At 43.3% G+C, this 23,566-nt stretch overlaps 1 protein-coding gene across 4 annotated transcripts in view; it reads left to right on the top strand.

The window, feature by feature from the left end:
- Positions 1 to 16,412, top strand: part of LOC139157061 (amine sulfotransferase-like) — a 95,278-nt gene extending 78,866 nt beyond the window's left edge. For all 4 annotated transcript variants that reach the window (XM_070733408.1, XM_070733407.1, XM_070733405.1 and 1 more), the window contains 5 exons: positions 1,668 to 1,876; positions 3,307 to 3,433; positions 11,278 to 11,372; positions 13,264 to 13,444; positions 15,484 to 16,412. In XM_070733408.1, coding sequence (XP_070589509.1) covers positions 1,668 to 1,876; positions 3,307 to 3,433; positions 11,278 to 11,372; positions 13,264 to 13,444; positions 15,484 to 15,605 — 734 coding nt within the window. In that variant the 3' untranslated portion in view covers positions 15,606 to 16,412. The remainder of the gene's footprint in view (positions 1 to 1,667; positions 1,877 to 3,306; positions 3,434 to 11,277; positions 11,373 to 13,263; positions 13,445 to 15,483) is intronic.
- Positions 16,413 to 23,566: the final 7,154 nt, after the last annotated feature.

The raw sequence follows: 23,566 nt of genomic DNA, 5'->3' as shown, positions 1-23,566 counted from the left end.
CGACCCGGCTCACGCCCTTTTTCGCAAACTATGGATTTCACCCTCGCTTCTTTCCTTTGACCCTCCTAGATTCCCCGGTGCCTGCTGCTGAGGACTTTCTCTCAGAGCTGCAGGCGGTTCACGAGATGGTGAAGAGATACCTGAATAAAGCCAAGGAGGACTACAAGAGGGTGGCTGATCGCTCCAGGCGGGATGTGCCCCCCTTGGTGGTGGGGGATCAGGTGTGGTTGTCCACAAAATATGTAGCCTCTGAACTACCCCGGCACAAACTAGATCCCCGGTTTCTGGGTCCTTTTCCCGTTGAGCGGGTGATTAATCCGGTAGCTTACCGGCTCACCCTGCCGGACAATTTGCGGGTTCACCCTGTGTTTCACCGTTCGCTGCTAGTCCCTGTCCCTCCCGATTGTCCGCTCCGTCCCAATGTTCCCGTGTTTCCTGCCCCGTGTGTTCGTGATCACCTCCCTGAAGCTATGGTACATGACATTGTGGATTCCCGTTGGGTGGATGGGTGTTTCCAGTACAAGGTGCAATGGGTAGAGGGGGATCCGGATGATTGCTCCTGGGTGGAAGCGGCGTTGTTGGACGCTCCCGATCTTCTTCGGGCTTTTCACGCCCAGTTCCCTCAGAAATCGCGTCCTCTCCGCTGGCAGGTGGGGAGGGGCCTTCCGCGGGGGGATGGTGTTGTGGTTCAGCCTGGGACCCCTCCGGGAATGGCTGATTTGCTGTCGGTGTCCGGCTCAGAGGCTGAGGACCAGGAGGGGCAGACTGATGAAGAAGCTGAATCCCAGGCTGAAGATGAAGGACAGCCAGAGTTCCACCAGGGGGAGCTCTCCCCAGCAAGCAGCCTGGATTCCCTGGGGGAAGATGCTAGTGACTTCATAGATATGCGACAGAGGAGAGCTAACGAGAGAAGAACGCAATTGGCCAGATATTTCCAGCATTAGGGGTCGCAGCTGGGTTTGGGTGTGGTGCTTGGGAAAGGATAAAAGGCGGCCCCACCCTTCCTGGCTTGTGGAGTTTTATCGTGGAGATTCGTGAGACCTGTTTGTGAACTTTGGTGGCTACAATCCTGGTTTGTGCCTTGGACTCTTGAAACCTTGGGGGGGTGTGCCAGCAAGAAGCTTTTGGAATTGACTGGACATCAGGACCCTGTTGTAAAGTATTGTAACCTGTCTGCTGTGAAGACAGGTTTTCTTTTGTGCTTATTTTTTCCTGCTATAAATTATTTTTGGATTTTACCAGAGTGTCTGGCTGTTTTTCAGTGGGTGTGGAGGTCTGGGAAAACCCAGACAGAACATATACTATAAGCAAATACTATTTAAAACATATCTAAATGTTAAATGGAACATTTCTAGATTTTAAGTACGTTTTCTCTCAAGGTGATGTATATTATACAGCTATGTTCTGTTTCTGGGATGAGGAGAATCCCAGAATCCACTTGAAAGTAAGTCTGACAGCATAGAATATGCTTAAAATTATACTAAGCTTATTCTGCTCAAAGGTACTATATGAGTTATACCCCCACCCCCAGTCTTAATTGATTTATTCACTTAAAATCAGACCAAATGCACATTATTTCTTCTATTAGTGATACAACTTTGATGATAAAGGTAATGTGAAACCCAGAGAATTCCCTGAAGTTAAAACAAGTGGATTTTCATTTTTAGGAACTATCTGGACCCAGAATATTGTATGCTTGATTTTGTATGAAGGCCATCGGAATGGAACAGAAAATATTCCCATATCACATCGGTGTGCATCCATAGAATACAACGTGCATGATGTGGATATTGCCCAGATGCCAGCACCTCGCGTCCTCATGTCCCATCTGCCACATTACTTAGTTCCCAAGCAACTGAAGGCCAAAAAGGGAAAAGTAAGTCAATCTACAATCTATTCTGACTATAAAAATGAGCTGGCTGAAAAGCAATATACAATGGTGGGACCTTCTACTTAAGAACTTAATTCGTTCTGTGACCAGGTTCTTAAGTAGAAAAGTTCTTAAGTAGAAGCAATTTTTCTCATAGGGATCAATGTAAAAGCAAATAATGTGTGCAAACCCATTAGGAAAGAAAGAAAAGCTTGGAATTTGGATGGGAGGAAGAGGAGGAAAAAGAGGAGGAGGACAGTTGCTGTCGAAGGAAGAAGGTGAGGTGAGGGGAATAAAAAAAATCCAAAACTTTAAGGCTTTGAAAAAAAAAGAGGGACTCTGAGGCGGCGAGGAGAAGCACGCATCTCCCATACACCCAGCATGAGGCTGCCTCCCATACACTGCGCCAGAGAGAGAAACCCAGGTGGAATGGCAGGAAACTAGCCTCAAATTTCATGCCGCTCTCAAATTTCCTGGGAAATTTTTCCGGATTTGGGTTCTTAACTATAAAATGGTTCTGAAGAAGGGGCAAAAAAAATCATGAACACCCGGTTCTTATCTAGTAAAGTTCTTAAGCAGAGGTGTTCTTAAATAGAGGTAGCTACTATACTTATACAATGATTGCATAAGTATATGTGTACATTTATGTATATCTGTGTTTATATTCATATAGGAGAAAAGCAGGAATGAGCATTACAGTATAGATTATAGGAGAAAAAACATTGTAATGCAACTGTAACCTTTATCTAAAAGGGTTAGGAGTGCACAGAAATTCTTAAAAGAAATTTTTTTTACATTTTACAGTGAAGTGTAAATTGATTGGGGGCCATGCCCATTTTTTCTCAAGGTACTGACTCATTAAAGATTTAATTATTTGACATTATGGCACTGCCTGAACTATTTGGAAATCCTTGTTTTTCATGATAACTTACACAGAAAATGGCCCAATCAACAATGAGAACAGAAAAAAAAAATCCACTGGTATAAACCAAATGAGAAACCAAAATCAAGTAGGAAGAAATGGTTAAAGTTTGTTGCATAAAAATCGATTTCCAGAAGCTCACAGAGATGACTGATTCAGCTGGATTCATGTCTTCTGGCAGAATATACAGAACAATTAAAACTCAAACCACACATTTTCTGAACAGTTTTTATTCCAGAGCTATAATTGCACTTAACAATGAACTAGGGGGGCTGCTGTGCGGATGTTGGATGATTCAGTTGGGAAATTGTGGTGGGTTGAGCATGTTCTTTCGGATTGTTATGTATGTTGAGATTGGTCTTTGGTTATCATACGAATTTCATTCCAAGGGTGTACTGTGAAACTATTTACATAGTTTTATAAGAACATTTTTCAATGTACTTTAGAGGGGATTTTCAGTTTATTAAAAATGAATGTATTTATTACAGATTACATATAATATATATTCTTGCAGGTGATTTATGTTTACCGAAATCCAAAAGACATATTAGTGTCCTTTTTTCATTATACCAATGAATTCTATGGAATGGAAAAGGCAAGTCATTTTGAGGAATACATGCAAAGATTTTTATCTGGAAATGGTAAGATGGAAATAAAATCTTTACTAATCATAACACTATCACTGGTTTGCTAGTTTGTCCCCTTGGAGTTATTGACAACAAGAACAACAATTTGAAGCATTTCAGCAATAGGAGACAACTTGAGACCTAATGAATCCAATCTGGTTTGAACCTGGTTTGAAAGTTCTTACATTGTGTTGTTACATCTGAGTACTGACCCTCTGCACATGCACAGAAGTCTTTGCGCATGTGCAGAGGGTTCGTTGCCGGCCTCTTTCAAGCAGCCGGTTTGGGGACATGGCAAGCTGCCCATTGCTACCAGTTTAGTGAACGAGGCCACATTTCCACCACCGGCTCACGCAAACCGATCCAAACCAGTAACAACTCACCACTGAACATAGCCAGACGCAACAGTTGGCTTGGATGAGTGAAAACAATCCCAGCTGAGTCATTCTTCAACTCAGGGCTATTATTAATTGTAACTGTCTTCACTGCCATATATTTCAGTCAGCCTTTCCTGAATACAAATGAGTCTGGATTTTAGCAAACCTTCCTTGCTCTGAATTTTGCATGTGGGCCTTTTTTAATTATCTTTATTAACAAATGGTGGGGAAGGAAGATAACCATGCTTTTTTCTTAGATCTGAAAACTAAAACAGGCAATCCCTTCTGGTGTGGTTGCAACCAAAAGCAGCCAAGCCAGGCCCAGACTGACAAAGTGAGCCTCTCCTTAAATTGCTATCATGAAAGTAGAGTTTCCTTCCCACATCAGGCAAAACTTTCTGAAAAGTGGAGTCTATTCCATTCTGTCCGATGCTAGCCATTTTGAACTTTTGCTACACAACAAACAGTGAGGTATTTTCTTTGTTTTTAAAAAAATACTTTATTAATTTTCATAAAAATGACAAACAAACATACACACATTTAACATATAGTTGGGGTTAGAGTTACCCCACTTATCTTAGAAGTCTATTTTAATACAGAAAAAAAATATACTAATAATTCATAAATTCAACCTACTAATTTAAATGAAAAGAAGAATTTTGTTTTAGGTAATTCTAATGTTATAACAAAAAAGTAAAAAGAGAAAAAATTATTCTAGTATATTAAAACCTTTCCATATCATTTAATTTTTTTTGTTCATCCATATATAAACTTTGTTCCATATAATATAAAATTCTGATTCTTCTTGATTGTTCAAGGGTCTTGTCATCATATCCATTTCTGCACAATCTAAAATTTTCTTTATTATCTCATCTTCCTTGGGAGTATCTTCTCCCTTCCAGTTTTATGCGTAAACTATCCTGGCCACTGTTAAAATATGAATAATTAGATAAAAAAATATCATTCTTATATTTCTGCTTTGTTATACCTAATAAATAAAATTCTGGGTTTTTTTTCTATATCCTGTAATGTAATTTCTTTAGTCAATTTTTCTATCATTTTCCAATATAACTTAGCTTTGTGACAAGTCCACCATTGATGATAATAGGAACCTATTTCTTGTTTGCATTTCCAACACTTTGCTGACATATTGGGGAACATCTTGGCAATTCTGTTTGGTGGAAGATGCCACCTATAAAACATCTTAATTTGATTTTCTTTTAATGAAACTGATTTTGTCATTTTCCAATTTGATATCCAAACTTTCTCACAGGTTTCTAGATCAATTTCTCTACCTATATTTTTGCACCAACTTATCATATTATCTTTTAAAGTCAAATCTACCATATGTTTTTATATCCAATCATGTATTTATATGCTTTCCCTATTAATTTACTTTGATTTGTAGTTAACAGATTACCTAAGAAGTTTTTACTCTTCTTAAATATGTACATTTTACTGTCTCTTTGAAATCTAGACTGTATCTGAATATATTGCCACCAATCTATTTTTATTATTCTTTTTCCTTGTTTTATTTTTCAAAAAGTACACAAAGACACAAAGCGTAATCCTTCCGTGCACCGTTCCCCGTAAGCTGCGCCCGTGAGCAGGCGCGCACCTCCAAATACCCCCACGTGCGCCCTTTTCCACGGGCGCGCACTCCCCATCCCCCTGCCAGCCCGCAGGGGTGGGCGGGTCAGAGAGGCACTGGCAGTAAAAGGAAAGGGAGACGCGGCCGCCCCTGCGTCCCCACCGTGCCTCCGGCCTCCTCGCGCCTCTGGCCTCTCGACCCTGCTCCCCGCCCACCCGTTCCGCCCCCTCTCATCCTCCGCCGCCTCCTGCGCTCCCAGCCAGAGGGCTGCGAGAGAGAGTTTTCTCGGCGTACTTTGGAAATTCCCGCCCCACCTCTCTCGCAGCCCCTTTGCTGGGTGTGCTTTCCTCCCGAGCTTTCAGCAAGGGGGCTGCAGTAGAGGCAGGGCAGGCGTTCCCGAAGAACTCAGAGAAAGCGCTCTCACAGCCCCCTCGCTGAAAGAGAGAGAGGGAGAAGGAGAGAGAAATATCCTTCTCCCTCTCCCGAAGAACTCGGAGAAAGCGCTCTCGCAGCCCCCTCTCTGAAAGAGAGAGAGGGAGAAGGAGAGAGAAATCTCCTTCTCCCTCTCTCTCTTTCAGCGAGGGGGCTGCGAGAGCTCTTTCTCCGAGTTCTTTGGGAGAGGGAGAAGGAGATTTCTCTCTCCTTTTCCCTCTCTCTCTTTTTTGGAATTTTTAATCTTAGTTAGCTCACATCCCCTAGAATCCTCTTCAGGGATGTGAGTTTTATATCAAGTTGCGGTCTTAAACACTCTTCAATTCAGTTCTTGTAAATTTAAATATTTTGTTTAATAAAAAAAGAAGTTCCGGCCGTAAGCTCACTTTAGCCCAAGGATATGATTTTTCTCTTACTACTTTCTTTTTCGCCTTTTATTTTGAAAAATTTATCTTTCTTTCTAATCGTTTTCAAAATTATCAAAAAAAAAAAAAAGCTTATACCTTAGATTCTTCTTTTCTTCTTGTCTTCTATTTCTGCTTCGCTAGATTAAGTTCGGAATTCTGCTTCTTCTTCTAATTTCCTTCTCTTCCCACTTGTATGGTCCGACTGCAATGGCCGGATCCCCAAAGAGAAGAGGATCGGTTCTCCCATCTCTAAAGCTGCAGGGTAAACCCTTCCCTCCGGAGCTTCGGCGATAGCTTCTTGGGATCAAGGGAAACCCCCTGTTCTACGATCGGACCATCTGGGTCCGATCCAATCGCAAATAGTGACCTTTAGAGGGATGAAAGGAGTCTCGGGGACAAAGCCCTGCCCTGGAGCCTCCGCTGCAGTCCCGGTCCAAACCGGAAGTTCAAGGTATTTTCTATGTGGACAAAGTTGCCAAGTATGAGCACAACAGCAGAAACTTCACTTTCCATCTTTGTGAGGAGTAAACATTCAGATATTCCCAAATCAGGCACAAGGAAATACTGTTGTTCTCTAGTGCTTGTCTGAATTTTTGCAGCTCAGATATGGTGGCCTAGCAAAGGCCCAGCATCATCTGACAACGCTACCATTTCTATGTAGGTACTCTTCAACTTATGATTGTGATGGAACCTGCCTATTATAACCACAATTTATGATGGTCAGTAAGCGAGGTACATACCTGATCACCTTCTTTAACAATCCCCATCCCTGCTCTCCCCGGGGGTTAAGCAACTGGGCTGGCAATTAAGATGGAGTAGCTGCTCCCAGAAGGAGATCTGCAACACCAAGATCTGCAAATGACCCATCAGTGATGGAGGCCAACAGGGACCCAGTGGAACAGTATGGCAAGAATATAGGAATGGAGGCCACTACAGCATCCCTTGTAAATTTTGTTCACACAATCATAAGTGTGTGTTAGCAGCCATAAATTTTGGCAGGAGTCAGTCAGTGCTGTCATAATTTCAAACAGTCTCTGTAAACAGTTGATGGCTCCCTGTAGGTCTTAAAATGCAAAAAAGATTGTTGGTATCCGTATCATTTTTTTTCCATTTCCAAAGTCATTTCCAAAGAGCTCTTATTCTAATTTTATAAAGCATGCTGTTTAGGAAGAAGTGATCCTCAAAATCATTATGAATTACTGACATTGGTTTTGTGCAGGGCCGCCAATAGGGGGGTACTACTGGTAGTGGTGTACCGGGCCCGGCCATGAGGGGCCCCGGTTTTGCCCACTGTCGCACATGCGCAGTACCGGCCCTCTCTTTCCTGCCTCACCAACAAAAAAGGCTGGCCCTCTGGCCTTCGCGAGGCAGGACTCGAAGAAGCCCCGACGAAAATTACTTTCGCCAGCCTCCGGAGAACGAGAGAGAGTGAGAGCGATGACAGAACAAGATAGAGAGAAAGTGAGAGAGAGATAGAGAGAGAGAGAGAGAAATAGGGGGAGAGAAAGAGATAGCAAGAGAAAAAGAACGAGAGAGAGAAAGAGTGTGAGAGAGAAAGCAAGAGAGAGAGAGAGAAAGAAAACAAGAGAGGGAAAGTGAGAAAAAGAGAGAGAGAGAAAGAGGGGGAGAGATAGAGAAAGAGAGAGAAAGAAAAGAGAGAGAGATCAGAGAGGAAGGAAGAGTGAGAGAGAGGAAGAAAGCAAGATAGAGAAAGAGAGAGAGAAAGAAAGTAAGAGATGAGAGAGGAAGGAAGAGAGAGAGAGAGGAAGAAAGCAAGATAGAGAAAGAGAGAGAGAGAAAGAAAGAGAGAGAGAGATGAGAGAGGAAGGAAGAGAGTGAGAGAGGAAGAAAGCAAGAGAGAGAAAGAGAGAGAAAGAAAGAAAGAGAGAGAGGGGAAGAAAGCAAGATAGAGAAAGAGAGAGAGATAGAAAGAGAGAGAGAGAAATGAGAGAGGAAGGAAGAGAGTGAGAGAGAGGAAGAAAGCAAGATAGAGAAAGAGAGAGAGAAGGAAAGAAAGAAAGAGATGAGAGAGGAAAGGAGTGAGAGAAAGAGAAAGAAAGCAAGAGAGAGAAAGAGAAAGAAAGAAAGAGATGAGAGAGGAAGGAAGAGAGTGAAAGAGAGGAAGAAAGAGAGAGAGAGAAGAGTGGAAGGAAGAGAGAGAGAAATGATAGAAAAAAGGGGAGAAAAAAGAGAAATGAGAAAATGATTGAGGCAGAGAATGACAGAAAAGAGAGAGAAACAGAGAGAGAAGTGATTCTTGATTTAAAGCATATGGTAAAAGCACTTAAATAAAAACAGAGAAAAAAACCCAGCCCTCACCTGTTTTTATTAATAGTTTTGCTGGTTGTTTTAGTTTTAATAGTAATGGATTTTGGTTTTTTAAAATTATTATTGACAAAATTGAACGGGTCCAAAGACGGGCTACAAGAATGGTGGAAGGTCTTAAGCATAAAATGTATCAGGAAAGACTTCATGAACTCAATCTGTATAGTCTGGAGGACAGAAGGAAAAGGGGGGACATGATCGAAACATTTAAATATGTTAAAGGGTTAAATAAGGTCCAGGAGAGAAGTGTTTTTAATAGGAAAGTGAACACAAGGACAAGGGGACACAATCTGAAGTTAGTTGGGGGAAAGATCAAAAGCAACCTGAGAAAACATTATTTCACTGAAAGAGTAGTAGATGCTTGGAACAAACTTCCAGCAGACGTGGTTGGTAAATCCACAGTATCTGAATTTAAACATGCCTGGGATAAACATATATCCATTGTAAGATAAAATACAGGAAATAGTATAAGGGCAGACTAGATGGACCATGAGGTCTTTTTCTGCCATCAGTCTTCTATGTTTCTATTAATTTCTTTTAATAAAAAAGAAGGGATTTATTTATTTATTTATTTATTTATTTATTTATTTATTTATTTATTTATTTATTTATTTTTTTATTTATTTATTTATTTATTTATTTATTTATTTATTTATTTATTTATTTATTTATTTATTTATTTATTTATTTCTATGCCGCCCAGTCCCAAGTTTTTCCTTATTTCCAGATTGCATTTCTTCTTGGTGAGGTTCAGCCCATTGCTTCTTGTACTACCTTCAGGTGGCATGGAGAATAAATAGATGCCATCTGCTCTGTGGCAGCCCTTTAAGGATTGGGAAACTACTATTATATTCCCCCTCAGTTTTCTATTTATTGAGTTAAACATACTCATTCTCTTAGCCCTTGTTCATAGGATTTAGCCTCTAGGCCAGGGGTGTCAAACTCAATTTCATTGAGGGCCACATCAGGGCTGTGTTTGACCTCAGAGGGCCGGGGGAAGGCTTGCCCAGGGTGTGTAGCCATGGTGGGCATGGCACCAGATTTGGGGGGCAGTAGTTTTTAAATGGCCGGGGGGGGGGGGGCCCAGACACTTAGGCTGTATGGGGCCCCAAAATTCCTGATAGTGGTCCTGGTTTTGTGTATATTATTTATAAAAGAGAAATATTTTCCTTATAGCTCATGTGAGGAATCAGAATTAACTTAAGCTTCAAACTTAACGGTGAAATGCAAACAATTACCAGGCACATGCTACCACATGTGGTGAAACTGTAAAAAAACAAGATTTTGGTTACACAAATTCAGATGTGGCTAGAAAAAATGGTTGGACAGAACTATTTCTATTAGGTATTGTTATAGAAGGCTATAGCAAAGGGTCAATATACTTAATATTTGATATCCTAACAGCAGCGAGGATGGTATATGCACAACAATGGAAAAGTGAAAACACCCCTTCAGAAAAGGAGATAATAAGGAAGATATTAACATGCACAGACATACTGTAGATAGACTAAGGTTAGAATTAAAAAACAAAGCAGAGACAGAATATCATGACACATAGAAACATAGAAGACTGACGGCAGAAAAAGACCTCATGGTCCATCTAGTCTGCCCTTATACTATTTTCTGTATTTTATTTTAGGATGGATCTATGTTTATCCCAGGCATGTTTAAATTCTGTTATTGTGGATTTATCTACAAAGTCTGCTGGAAGTTTGTTCCAAGGATCTTTTACTCTTTCAGTAAAATAATATTCTCATGTTGCTTTTGATCTTTCCCCCAACTAACTTCAGATTGTGTCCCCTTGTTCTTGTGTTCACTTTCCTATTAAAAACACTTATCTCCTGGACCTTATTTAACCCTTTAACATATTTAAATGTTTCGATCATGTCCCCCCTTTTCCTTCTGTCCTCCAGACTATACAGATTGAGTTCATTAAGTCTTTCCTGATGCATTTTATGCTTAAGACCTTCCACCATTCTTGTAGCCTGTCTTTGGACCCGTTCAATTTTGTCAATATCTTTTTGTACGTGAGGTCTCCAGAACTGAACACAGTATTCCAAATGTGGTCTCACCAGCACTCTATATAGCGGGATCATAATCTCCCTATTCCTGCTTGTTATACCTCTAGCTATGCTGCCAAGCATCCTACTTGCTTTCCCTACCGCCTGACCGCACTGTTCACCCATTTTGAGACTGTCAGAAATCACTACCCCTAAATCCTTTTCTTCTGAAGTTTTTGCTAACACAGAACTGCCAATATAATACTCAGATTGAGGATTCCTTTTCCCCAAGAACATTATTTTACATTTGGAAACATTAAAGTGCAGTTTCCATTGCTTAGACCATTTATCTAGTAAAACTAAATCATTTACCATATTACAGACGTCTCCAGAAATATCAACCCTATTGCACACTTTAGAGTCATCAGCAAATAGGCAAATCTTCCCTACCAAACCTTCCCCTATGTCACTCACAAACATATTAAAAAGAATAGGACCCAGAACAGACCCTTGTGGCACACCGCTTGTAACCTGTCTCTGCTCAGAATGAAATAGATTTTATAAATGAATGGAAACATGAGGTGGGAGTCATATATATGTTATTGGTTTTTCATTTTGGTTTCTATAGCACCAAGACACTTATGTGTAAATAATAAAAATATATTTTTAAAAAAGAATTAACTTAAGCACGACCACTCTTATTTCCATTCTCTGCTTGGACCAACAGTTGATTGCAGTTTGGTCTTCGATCATGTGAAAGGCTGGTATACACATCAGAATGAATTAAATATTCTCTTCCTGTGCTATGAAGAAATGATCCAGGTAAGATTATACACTTCTTTCCTCCACTTACATTTATTTGGCATATAAGATGCACCCCCCCCCCATCTCTAAAGTGGATGGAACGTCCGTGCATCTTATACAGCGAATGTTACTGAAGACCCACCCATCCGCTGGCCCCCATTTTGGGGTCATTTTTAGCCTCTGTGTGTCGCATTTTAGGCCTCCACTCTTTCCAGGCTGCAGGGATCAGCACAACACATTGCTACTGAGTGCCACCAAGCACTGCCTCTGCATCATGTTTTCAGCCTGCATGCCTTGTTTTTGGCCTACATGTGTCGCATTTTTGGCTGGTTCCAGACAGTGGAGATTGTTGATCTACCAATTCAGCATATTTGGCATATAAGATGCATTCCCCCCTCTCTAAAGTGGGTGGAATGTCCATGAATCTTATATAGTGTATGTTGTTAAAGTCCCACCCACACACTGGCTCTCACTTTTGGGCCATTTTTAGCCTCTGCGTGTCTCATGAATCCACATGAATTGCAACATATGTGTGGCACCCAGTTTTTGTCCTGGTTTCCTATTTTGCAACCGAAATACAAGTTGTAGGCTTTCTTCATTATGGCTGTGATCCTTCATTTTTGTGTTGCAAAAGTAACTTCACCGCAAATATAGCAGAAATTATTTGCTTATTTAAACAAGTTCAAGTCTTAACTAAATTTACTAGATTAAAACAATGTTTAAAGATGTGTCTAACTTGCCAAGCCACAGATACTGTGACTTTTATAAAATTTGGTGACATATTTTTGGCTAATATTGCATGATCTTGGTACACGTGGCTGTTTTCTATTGGTCACCAATACCCACTATGTAATCTATGGTATAAGTTGCATCATGCATTTTATAAACCTTACTTCATTAGTTGGTTGCTTATATCATGGAAACTAGAGCCAACATACATTTTTAAATGTTATTTTCATTTTTAGCACCCAAAATTATGTAAGAGCAGCTGTTCTCATGCTCGCCACCTTTTACCTGTGGAACAGTGATTTGAAGAAACAATGAATGGATAAAGAAGAAGACAAAAAAACCATAGTTAGATGAAGCTAATAAGTTAGGAAAGGTATAGTGCACAGTATTGATTTAGCTTCATTTAACCATAATTCTATTTCCTTATCTCCTGGTAGCCTTATTCCTTTTGTGTGCTTTGCATAACATGGCTTGCTCCCAAAGGAAAAAAGCATGATGGGAATAAATCAGTAGTAGGTTCTAAAACCTTTGCTACCAGTTTGCGCACATCTGATGTTTCTGCGCATACGCAGAAGCATCCTGGGTTTGGGGGGAAGCCTTCCACCACCAGCGCTACCAGCTCACAGAACCGGACAGAACCGGGGGCATCCACCACTGGAATGGATGTACACTAATTAGTTCATTTTATTTATTTATTTATTATTTAGATTTGTATGCCGCCCCTCTCCGAAGACTCATTGGTTTGTTTATATGTTGTCCAGCTCACTATAATATTTCTAGATGAATAATGTAAGATATAAAACACAGTGCAGAGCTGAAAATACGTTAATAAGATATATAATTGTTGATCTGAAGAAAAATATATATAGATATCTGTATTTGTCTATTAGAAAACTGTCAAGAAAACATTAGGATAATACTGACCCTATTGGGTTGGAGAAAAAGCAGTAGGGTATCATATAACATGTCCCATTACATCAATATAGTTGTGTCTGCATGTGTTTACATCTATGTATACATGTGCATGTAGTTATTAACAACACATAACTTGTTTAAGCTGATAAATTGATATAGATGTGTCTATTGTCCAGGATCTCCATCCAATTCATTTCCAGCAATGTTAAGATTATACAAGGGTATATTGTACAAATATTCCAAAAGCAAATAACTTTTTTTCCAGGATCTTAGAGGCGCAGTACTTAAAATATGCAAATTTATTGGAAAAAAGTTGAGCAGCGAGGAAGTGGACAAAGTTGTGGAGATGTCTACATTCAAGAACATGAAAGCTGATCCCAGGGCAAATTTTGTGAAAACATATGAAGAGAGTTTCGGTATTTCAAATTTAACGCATATGCGCAAAGGTAATACTGACATAACAAAATCAAACTTTTATATTTTCGTCTCTTGCATCTTATCATAGGACAAAATTGCTTCGGAAACCACTTCTTTTTCTCTTGTGTCCTCAAGACATTGACTTCTTGTCTCCAGCATATACCGGAGATAGCTCTGTCATCCTCAATTCTCTAGGCCTTGCAGAACCATTCTGGCTTGGACAGTGAAGAATCCAGTTCTTTCTTATGAGGCTTTTCCCTAGATCCTCCAGATAACTGATGGCAAACCATTCTTTCCTTGGATGCTGAAAGAGCATGCTTGCATGCTATCATACATGTGCAAGTGCCCACAGCCATAATTCAATGCCTGGGAGGGCAAAAACACCTTCCCCTAACCCCTACCCCCAGAGACCCTCTGGAGGCCAGAGACGGCCTGTTTCCCAACTTCTGGTGGGCCCAGTAGGCTCGTATTTTGCTGTCCTCAGACTCCAAAGGCTTCCCTAGAGCTAAATGAGGGTAAAAATGCCCTCCCCCATTCCCCCACAGGATCTCTGGAAGCCAAAAACATCCTCTCTGTGAGAGCCAAAAATCAGCTGCCCGGCACACACATGCACATTGGAGCTGAGTTAGGGCATCAGCTCCGCGTGCCACCTGTGGCAGCTGTGAGATAGGTTCACCATCAGTGGTCCAGATCTTAATGTAGATTTGGTCCAGAATGTAACTTTGAAAAGTGGCTGAACCAGGCTGAGAGGTTGTGTTACAGGAGAGAAAGAAAGAGGGAGAGAAATGAGAGATGAACAGAGAGAGAATGAGAGAGAGGGGGGGAGAGAGAGAGAGAGAGAGAGAGAGAGAGAGAGAGAGAGAGAGCAGATGCTCCTGAAACCTGAGCAATACCTGGCTCTTCACTGTTGTGCCCCATGATCTGTTTGAGAGGATTTCCTGCTCTGTCAAAAGTGCAGCTTTTTTATTTATTATGTTTTGATCCCACCTTTATTACTTCCAGATCCAATAAGTAAGAATCCTTTTTGGGATCCTTGGACAAGAACTGATTGTTTTTGTTAAAGCAATGAACCATTTATTTTGTGTTCATTCTTACGTTATAAAGAAAGTCCTCAACGTACAACAGTTCATTTAGTGACTGTTCAAAGTTGCAATGGCATTGAAAAAATTGATTTATGACCATTTTTAACACTTATGACTGTTGCAGCATCCCCAGGGTCACATGATCAAAATTCAGGTGCTTGGCAACTGAATTCATGTTAATGACAATTGCAATGTCCCAAACAGAGGTGGGTTTCAGCAGGTTCTGACCGGTTCTGGAGAACCAGTAGCAGAAATTTTGAGTAGTTTGGAGAACTGGTAAATACCACCTCTGACTGGCCCTGCCCCCATCTATTCTCTGCCTACGGAGTCCCAGCTGATCAGGGGGAGATAACCTTCCCCTGGAGTGGGGTAGGAATGGAGATTTTACAGTATTCATCCCCTGTCATGCCCACCAAGCCAAGCCCACAGAAACGGTAGTAAAAAAAAATTGAATCCCACCATTGGTCCCAAAGTCACGTGATCTTCTTTTGCAACCTTCTGACAAAGCCAATGGGAAATCCAGATTCATTTAACAACCATTTTACTAATGTAACAAATGCAATGGCTCAACTTAATAACTGTGGCAAGAAAAGTTGTAAAATGGGGCAAACTCATTTAACAAATGTTTCACTTAGCAACATAAAGTTTGGGCTCAATTATGGCCATAACTCAAGGACTATCTGTATATCCTCTTTTTGCTAAAAAAATTGTCCAAAGTGATATATAACCGGTACTATTAAAAAACCCTCACTTATTACTATTGCTCGGTCCAAAGTAGCAGTTGGCTCTTGTGGGAAGACAGAACAGTGGTTCCAAAATTGTAACAGATACACAGAGCCAAAAGGAAGATCTTCACTGGCAGTGGTGGGACCTTCATGATGGTCAGGTCAGTGAGGATTCAGCATCTTTGCCGAGGCTCTTTTCAGGAGAATACACTACAGGCTAGGACCAATAATTTATTCTTCAATCTGCTCCTTTCCCACCAGGAACTGTTGGAGACTGGAAGAATATTATGACAGTATCGCAAAGTGAAAGATTTGACAATGCTTTTCAAGCAAACATGAAGGATGTACCTCTCAAATTCATCTGGGATATAAAAGAAATATAATGTACTCAGCATGGGAAGCTGCAGGAACCTCTCCAGGAGGACGGAGAGCAGAAATGTTCAACCCAATTGTAATATATATGTGTGGTTTAAGCTATTACAATACACCTTGTATTTTCTGTATGTACTTATGTGAATTGTGTGCATAATTTCTTTCTGCTCAAAGTTACTTCCTGATTAGCGTTGCAACCTTTAAAAAAACATGGCTTTTGGTAACAGCATATTTTTCAAAATGTTGAATGCATCCTATAATTTATCACCACAAATGGGTCAAGATGTACCATAATGATTTCATAAATAATTTCTAATATAAACAAATGCTTTGGGAGCTGGGAGAAATGTCTTTTGTAATGGGTAGAGAACAAAGATATGTTAATCAATTATTTTTTTATGGGTCAACAAACAGTTACTTCAATAATGGTAGAAAACTCTTTTCGAACAGCATCTATAGATATCTTGGATATATTAATTTTGTACTGGTTGATTTTATAAAAAAGATGACGTTAGAAAAAAAATACTTAAATAATTCGTTACTTAAATGCTACATCTAACAAGTAATTAAGTAATGATTAAGTAATACCTACTAATGTAGATCATGATGTAGAGGCCAAGTCAGAGAGTACAACCGATCAGGTATCTCTATAGCTGTATATTAATAATAAGTTAAAAAATTAATTTGCAATTGATATCATATGGAGCTTATTTTTTTCTAAATTCTTCCTTCTCTTTCCATACAGTTTCTTGCCAAACATTATATTCTTCTTCTTCATTTATTTGATGTACCTCGCTAATAAAATAATTCAAAAATTAGTTGATCAGCTATATTTCATTAATTTTTTTAGTCCACTGCAATTCTGCAACTTTCAATGGTTCACAAATATTAAAACACTCGTATTCAATCATTGAACAATAAACCATCCACAAGGAATCCAAGATTAGTCCACCAGGTAATAGCTAATAGTCCATAAAACAAATGCAAACCTGCTGCAGCACGTAATTCTATTGCATCAACTTAAAGTCACCAGGCAAAACTAAAAGTACCTCCAGAGCCATAAATCATACACATTCCCAGCAATGCTTCCCTCTGACTGCCATAGTAAATAGTGTCCTGGTGCTGCCCATCTAGTGGAGTGATGCCTTCTCCTGAGTAATCTGGCTGACCTCTGTTTCTCTACCCTGTGTGCTCTGAAATCCACTACTGAAGGCAGCTCTTCCCCTTCCTCTTCACTGACCTGCAAGCTATCCCCAGCAGAAGCCTGTCATTCTTTCTCCTAGCAGTTCAGGGTCAGAAATTAACCCCATTTCACACATGACAGGAATAAGCTCATCCTCTCTTGAGTAGGCCACCGAGGAAGAGGAATTGTCCAAAGGAGAAATCACAACTCCCTAGGTTAAGACAGAAATATACAAAAATAAACTCAAAAAATTAGAATATTGTGCAAACAATATTCAGTAATGCAACTTAAAAGGTGAAACATAGTATATGAGAGAGACTCATCATTACATGCAAATCATGATAGTTCAAGCCATAATTTTTTGTAATTGTGATGATTATGGGGTACAGCTCATGAAAATCCCAAATCCATCACCTCAGAAAATGAGAATATTACATGCAATCAATAAAACAAGGATTGTGCATAGAACAATATTGGAACTCTGAAAAGTATATGCATGGTTTGGGCCCCTTCTGCAGCAATTACTGCCTCAATGAGCTGTGGCATGGAAGCTATCAGCCTGTGGCACTGCTGAGGTATTATGGAACACCAGAATGCTTCAGTAGCACCTTTCATCTCTTCTGCATTGTTCGATTTCACGTCTCTCATCTTTCTCTTGGCAGTGCTTCATAGATTCTCTATGGAGTTCAGGTCAGGCGAGTTTATTGGCAATAAAGCCAAGTACAGTGATACCTCGTCTTACAAACGCCTCATCATACAAACTTTTCGAGATACAAACTTGGGGTTTAAGATTTTTTTGCCTCTTCTTACAAACTATTTTCACCTTATAAAACCACTGCCGCCGCTGGGATGCCCCGCCTCTGGACTTCCATTGCCAGTGAAGCACCCGTTTTTGCACTGCTGGGATTCCCCTGAGGCTCCCCTCCATGGGAAACCCCACGTCCGGACTTTCATGTTTTTGTAATGCTGCAGGAGAATCCCAGCAGGGCAATCCCAGCAGCGCAAAAACGGGCGCTTCGCTGGCAACAGAAGTCCGGAGGTGGGGTTTCCCAGTGAGGGGAACCTCAGTGAAATCACAGCATCACAAAAACACAGAGGTCCGGAGGTGGGGTTTCGAGGACTTCGGTGTTTTTGCAATGCTGCAATTTCACTGATGCTCCCTTCACTGGGAAACCCCACCTCCAGACTTCCATTGCCAGTGAAGCGCCCGTTTTTGCGATGCTGGGATTCCCCTACTGGGATTCCCCTGCAGCATCGCAAAAACACAGAAGTCCGGACGTGGGGTTTCCCATGGAGGGGAGCCTCAGGGGAATCCCAGCAGCACAAAAACGGGTGCTTCAGCTAGCAAAAGGGGTGAATTTTGGGCTTGCACGCATTAATTGCTTTTTCATTGATTCCTATGGGAAACATTGTTTCGTCTTACAAACTTTTCACCTTAAGAACCTTGTCCCGGAACCAATTAAGTTTGTAAGACAAGGTATCACTGTACTCCCTTGGTCATTGAATCAGGTTTTGATGCTTTTGGCAATATGGGCAGGTGCCAAGTCCTGCTGAAAAATGAAGTCAACATCCCCATAAAGCTCATCTGCAGAAGGAAGCATGAAGTGCTCCCAAATGTCCTGGTAGATGCTGCATTGACCCTGGACTTAATTAAGCACAGTGGACTAATATCAGCAGATGACATGGCTTCCCAAATTAACACAGACTGTGAAAACTTCACACTGGACTTCAAGCATCTTGCTGTGTGTGCCTCTCCATTCTTCCTCCATACTCTGGTCCTTGGTTTACGAGTGAGATGCAAAAGTTTCCACAGTCTGTGTTGTTTTGGGGAGCCATGCCATCTGCTGGTGTTGGTCCATTCTTTCGAGTTTTATCTATAAAATAGAATAGATTAGAATTTTATTGGCCAAGTATGATTAAACCAAACAAGGAATTTATCTTGGAGCATATGATCTCAGTGTGTATAAAAGAAAATATATGTTCATCAAGAATCATAAGGTACAACACTTAATTATAGTCTGAGTACAAATAAGCAATCAAATCATATTAGGAACCAATCAATATAAATCGTAAGGATACAAACAACAAAGTTACAGTCATATAGCCATAAGTGAGAGGAGATGGGTGATGGGAACAATGAGAAGATAGTAATGGTAATGCAGCCTTAATGAATAAGTTGACAGTGGTGAAGGAATTATTTGTTTAGCAGAATACCTGGCTGGTGACTTCATCCCCGGCCTGTTTTGCTGCAGGGCCAGGGAGACACGACTCTTGGCCAGCTCCTGGGAGGCTTCGGCCTTCCCAGTGACATCATCCAGGGGCGGAGCCTGTAGCCCTATAAAAGTGCTGGGCAGGCTCCAGGGCCTCCTTTTCACCCTGGATGACAAGAGGAGAACACCCTGCTGGGGTTTGCTTTCCTCCTGGCAGCCATCTTAGCAACAGCCTCATGGCATCGGCCATTTTAGGCTGCAACTTTTGGAGGCGCGGTTTGGTGTCGTGGGGGGTGGAAAGCTGGGATCCCTTATTTTAAGGGTCCCTTAGTTTAAAGGGTCTTCTTCCCAGACGGGAGCCTTCCCCTTGGGGGGGTCTTTTCTCCTCATTTCCCCTCATTTGGGCTCTTTGGACTACGTTGGGGGGGGGGGGGTGAGGCCTAATAGGCCTGGTTAGGGCCTGTCATCCAGTCTTCTTTTCCCCTCAGCTTCCCCTCATTTGGACCGTATTTTGCTGTCGCCGGGGTGTTTGTGTGTGAGGCCTGGTAGGCCAGGTTCGGGCCTGCTTTCCTCCAGGCCCAGGCTCGAGGGATGGGCTTCCCCTTGTTTGGGAGTAGGCTGCTTGGTACTATTAACTCTCCAGGAAGGATTTCCATTGAGCAATTCCCAAGCAGAAATTTTTTTAATTGCTCCCTTCTGGGTTATCCTGTGTCAATGGCTCCCAAAAGACAGAAGCCTCTACCATCACCTACAGAATCCGGGGCTCGGCCTAGAAGGGCCTTGAGACCCTCTGCTTGGGCCCGGCTGGCTCAAGTTACAGTCATACTCAACCTGGGGTCAGTAGGGCGGGTAGGATGAAGGGTCCTTCTGCACCTGATTCTACCATACCTGCTCATTCCAGGCCCGGGATCATCAGGAGGCTGGATGATTTAGATGCACACTGGAGATCAGGACACGGGCCGGGCGGCGCCACTCCTTCTGCTCCAGTGGCACTTGGCAGGCCACCAGGTGAACCAGCAGCCCAGACCGGGCAGATGACAGCGACACCTGGCTCATTGGGAGCTGGGTCCTCTTTGATGGCTTCTACCCCTTTGGGGGCAGGTGAGACTGCACCACACCCAACACTTTCACCGCTCCTCCCTCTGACTGGTCAGGCCTTTGGGCCACCAGGTTTTGGGAGTGGGGTCAACTTAGGGGGTAATTCAGCCATCACCTGTAGTCAAGTGTGGGTTTTCCCCACTGCTACTGCAGTGGCACAGGCCCTTTCGATGGCTTCGGTGCCATCGACGGGGTCGGGGGAGGCAACAGTAGGGACTCCCATGATCTTAGACCCTTTGGCCGCTGTGGGAGCAGCTGCCATTTCGTGGGGGTTACCCTCCACGCCTTTGAGTTGTCACCTCCATCCTACTGTCAGGGAACGTATTTGGAGAGTGGAGTATGTAGATTTTTTTCTCCCTCCTCAGCAAGGAAGTTCCAAAAAAGGGGAAGGAAGATGAGGTGAAGGTAAATAAGCCCGAGAAGGTCAGGGTTAGCAGGTGCTTCAGCTCATGGCTGTATGCATACCTGACATACGCTTCAGTGGTGACCCAGAGGGAGCCAGCTCGAGCTTCCTCTATGTTCAGATATATTGACCTGATTGACCGCTTTGACTACAAGGGCACGGCGTGGCGCCACTACGATGAGGCCTTTAGAATGTGGGCGGCATTTGAGCGCACGCTCCCTTGGGATGTGGTGGTCCCCGAGTTATGGCTTAATGCAACCCAAATGTCCCGGGCTGGGGAGGAGACCGCACGGGTAGCAGTCACTGTATGGAGGACGAGCCGGTGGCGTAGCTGGTGGCTCGGGCTGTAGGGGGAGGGGCAGGGAAAGCTGCCCCTATATGTCATGAGTTTGCCACCAAGGGAGTGTGTTTTCGTCCCTTCTGCAAATACAGACACGCTTGTGAGAACTGTGGGGGCTACCATGCCACCAGCACTTGTATCAAGCCCGAAGGGGGTAAGGATAGGAAGGATGGTGCAGGGACGGTTAAACGGCCCCCGCCTGCTGGAGAAAATGGGCCCAGCCCAGTTAAGTTGGGAGTTTCTGGAGGAGTTGTTTGGGAGTATCACCCTTGCAGGAGGGCGGCTGCCCTCTTGCAGGGTTCTTACCGAGGGGTTCAGGAACCCATGTGTTGGGCCTAGGGAGGCCTTCATGCCTGACAACCTTAGATCGGTTGTGGGACATGAAGACATTGTTTCCAGAAAGAGGTGGCCGAGGGCAGGGTACTGGGACTTTTCCTGTGCCCACCCTCACCAACTCTTTGGGTTCCCCCCTTGGGGATGGTTCCTAAGAAGGCTAGTGGTGAATTTAGATTGATTCACCACCCGTCCTTCCCGAGGGGAGAATCAGTGAATGATTTCATTCCTGATGAGCTTTGCTCGGTCCGCTATGCGTCTTTTGTCGCGGCGGTAGCCATGGTTAGGAAGTGTGGAGTAGGAGCCCTTATGGGTAAATGCGACATCAAGTCAGCATTCCGGCTCCTCCCCATACACCCAGATGATTTCGAGCTCCTGGGCTTCCACTTCGAAGGTGGCTTTTACGGGAATAGAGCGTTACCAATGGGATGCTCTACATCCTGCTCCCTGTTCGAGAGCTTTAGCACCTTCTTGGAGTGGGCGCTCAGGAGGCACACAGGTCTGGGTTCTGTCATTCACTACCTTGGTGATTTCCTGCTGGCAGGGCCTGCGCATTCAGAGCAATGTTCTGCTCTGATGCTGGCCTTCAAAGCCCTTTGTGCTCAGTTAGGGGTCCCTTTGGCCCCTGAGAAGACCGAAGGCCCTGCTACCAGGATTACTTTTCTGGGTATTGAATTGGACTCGGTTGAGCAATCTTGCAGATTGCCCCCTGATAAGCTGCTCAAAATCCGGAGTTTTAAGTAGTAGGAAGGTGACCCTTCATCAGTTGCAGGAACTCGCCGGGCTTCTTAACTTTGCCTGCCGGGTCATAGCTCCTGGTAGGGCCTTTTCCCGGCGAGTATATAATGCGATGAAGGGGCTGTGTTTGCCCCACCATCGCACCTGCCTGAGCGTTGGGGTCAAGGATGACCTGCGTGTATGGCAAGGTTTTTTGGCCCACTTTAATGGTCTTTCCTTCTGGAGGCACGAGCTTCTTTTGGAAGCTGAGTTGCAGCTCTGCTCACCCGCTGCAGGGACCTGCGGGTTTGGGGTTATTTTAGGTGACCAGTGGTGCCATTCCACATGGCCTCCAGAATGGAGGGCCTCTCCCCTAGTTAAGGATTTGACATTCCTGGAGCTCTTACCCCTGATAGTGGCTTTAGAGCTGTGGGGAGAGCAGTTTAGAGACAAAACCGTGCACTTTTGGTGCGACAACTTGGCAGTAGTTCACATTGTAAATGCCCTGTCATCTAAAAGTGACAGGGTCATGTGGCTTGTCCGCCATTTTGTGCTTAGGTCGTTGTCTCTAAATGCTCTGTTTCTGGCTCGGCATGTTCCTGGGCTGGATAACGGGATCGCTGACGCCTTGTCCCGTGGTCAGTTGTCCAGGTTTTAGACCCTGGTTCCGTGGGCTCGCGCATCACCGGAAGCCTTCCCCGACTACCTGTGGAGCCTGGGCGGGCTCCCGAACAGTGGAGGATGGACGCTAACAGGGCCATGGCCCTCTCAGTGGCACCAAGCACCTTGAGGGCATACCAGAACGCAGGTAAGGAGTTTTGGGAATTTAGGCAAATCAGGGGTTACCCTCACATTTGGCCCTTCCCTGTAGATCACCTTATAGGAGTTCTGCGTGCTGCTTAGGCAGCGCGGCTTGTCAGGACTATTAGATCTAGGCTGTCAGGCCTTGCGTTTTTATCCAAGGCCAGTGGCTCTTTAGACTTCACCTGTGACTTCCGCATTCGGAGGATGCTGGAAGGTTGGGTGAGAGAGCGTCCAGTGCCCCCAGCGGACAGTAGATGGGCATTAACTGTGCATCAGCTGTCCCTGATTAACCAAGCTTGGAACAGCTTGTGCGCCTCTCTGTACGAGGCCCGCCTTTTTCAGGCGGCGGACAGTGTTATGTTTTTGGGGCCCTGAGAGTCAGGGAGGCTTTAGCCTCCTCTCAGGCTGACAGGTCCCTCTGAGTTTTTCAGATGTCCAACCTGCAATTTGGTGAGGGGAGTGTCTCCCTGTTGGTGAGACTATCCAAGACTGACCAATTGCGGAGGGGTGTCAGGATAGTTGACGGCTGCCACCGATAAGTCTGTTTGCCCGGTGGCAGCTCTTGCTAACTTCTGTAGTCTTAGTGGTGTGGGGCAAGGGTACCTTTTTAAACACCAGGATGGTACCCCACTGACCCGCTATCAATTTTGGGCTTTAGTGACTAGGGCTCTAGTCGGGATTGGCATTGACCCCACTGGCTATCGAACACATTTTTTCCCTAGCGGCGCTGCAACTAGCACAGCAGTGTCTGGTTCCCTGGGTCATTGGATCCGGAGATTGGTCACTGGCGGTCAGCAGCCCATCTAGGGTAGGAACAGCTAGTTGCTGTAATAGGATAGGGTGTCAGGCTAGGGAGCCTTTCTCTGCCTTCTTCCAGATAGTCC

This window comes from Erythrolamprus reginae, chromosome 1, assembly GCF_031021105.1.
Source record: "Erythrolamprus reginae isolate rEryReg1 chromosome 1, rEryReg1.hap1, whole genome shotgun sequence".
Lineage (NCBI taxonomy): Eukaryota > Metazoa > Chordata > Lepidosauria > Squamata > Dipsadidae > Erythrolamprus > Erythrolamprus reginae.
Note: the sequence above shows the minus strand (reverse complement) of the source record. Positions and strands in the feature narration are given on the sequence as shown.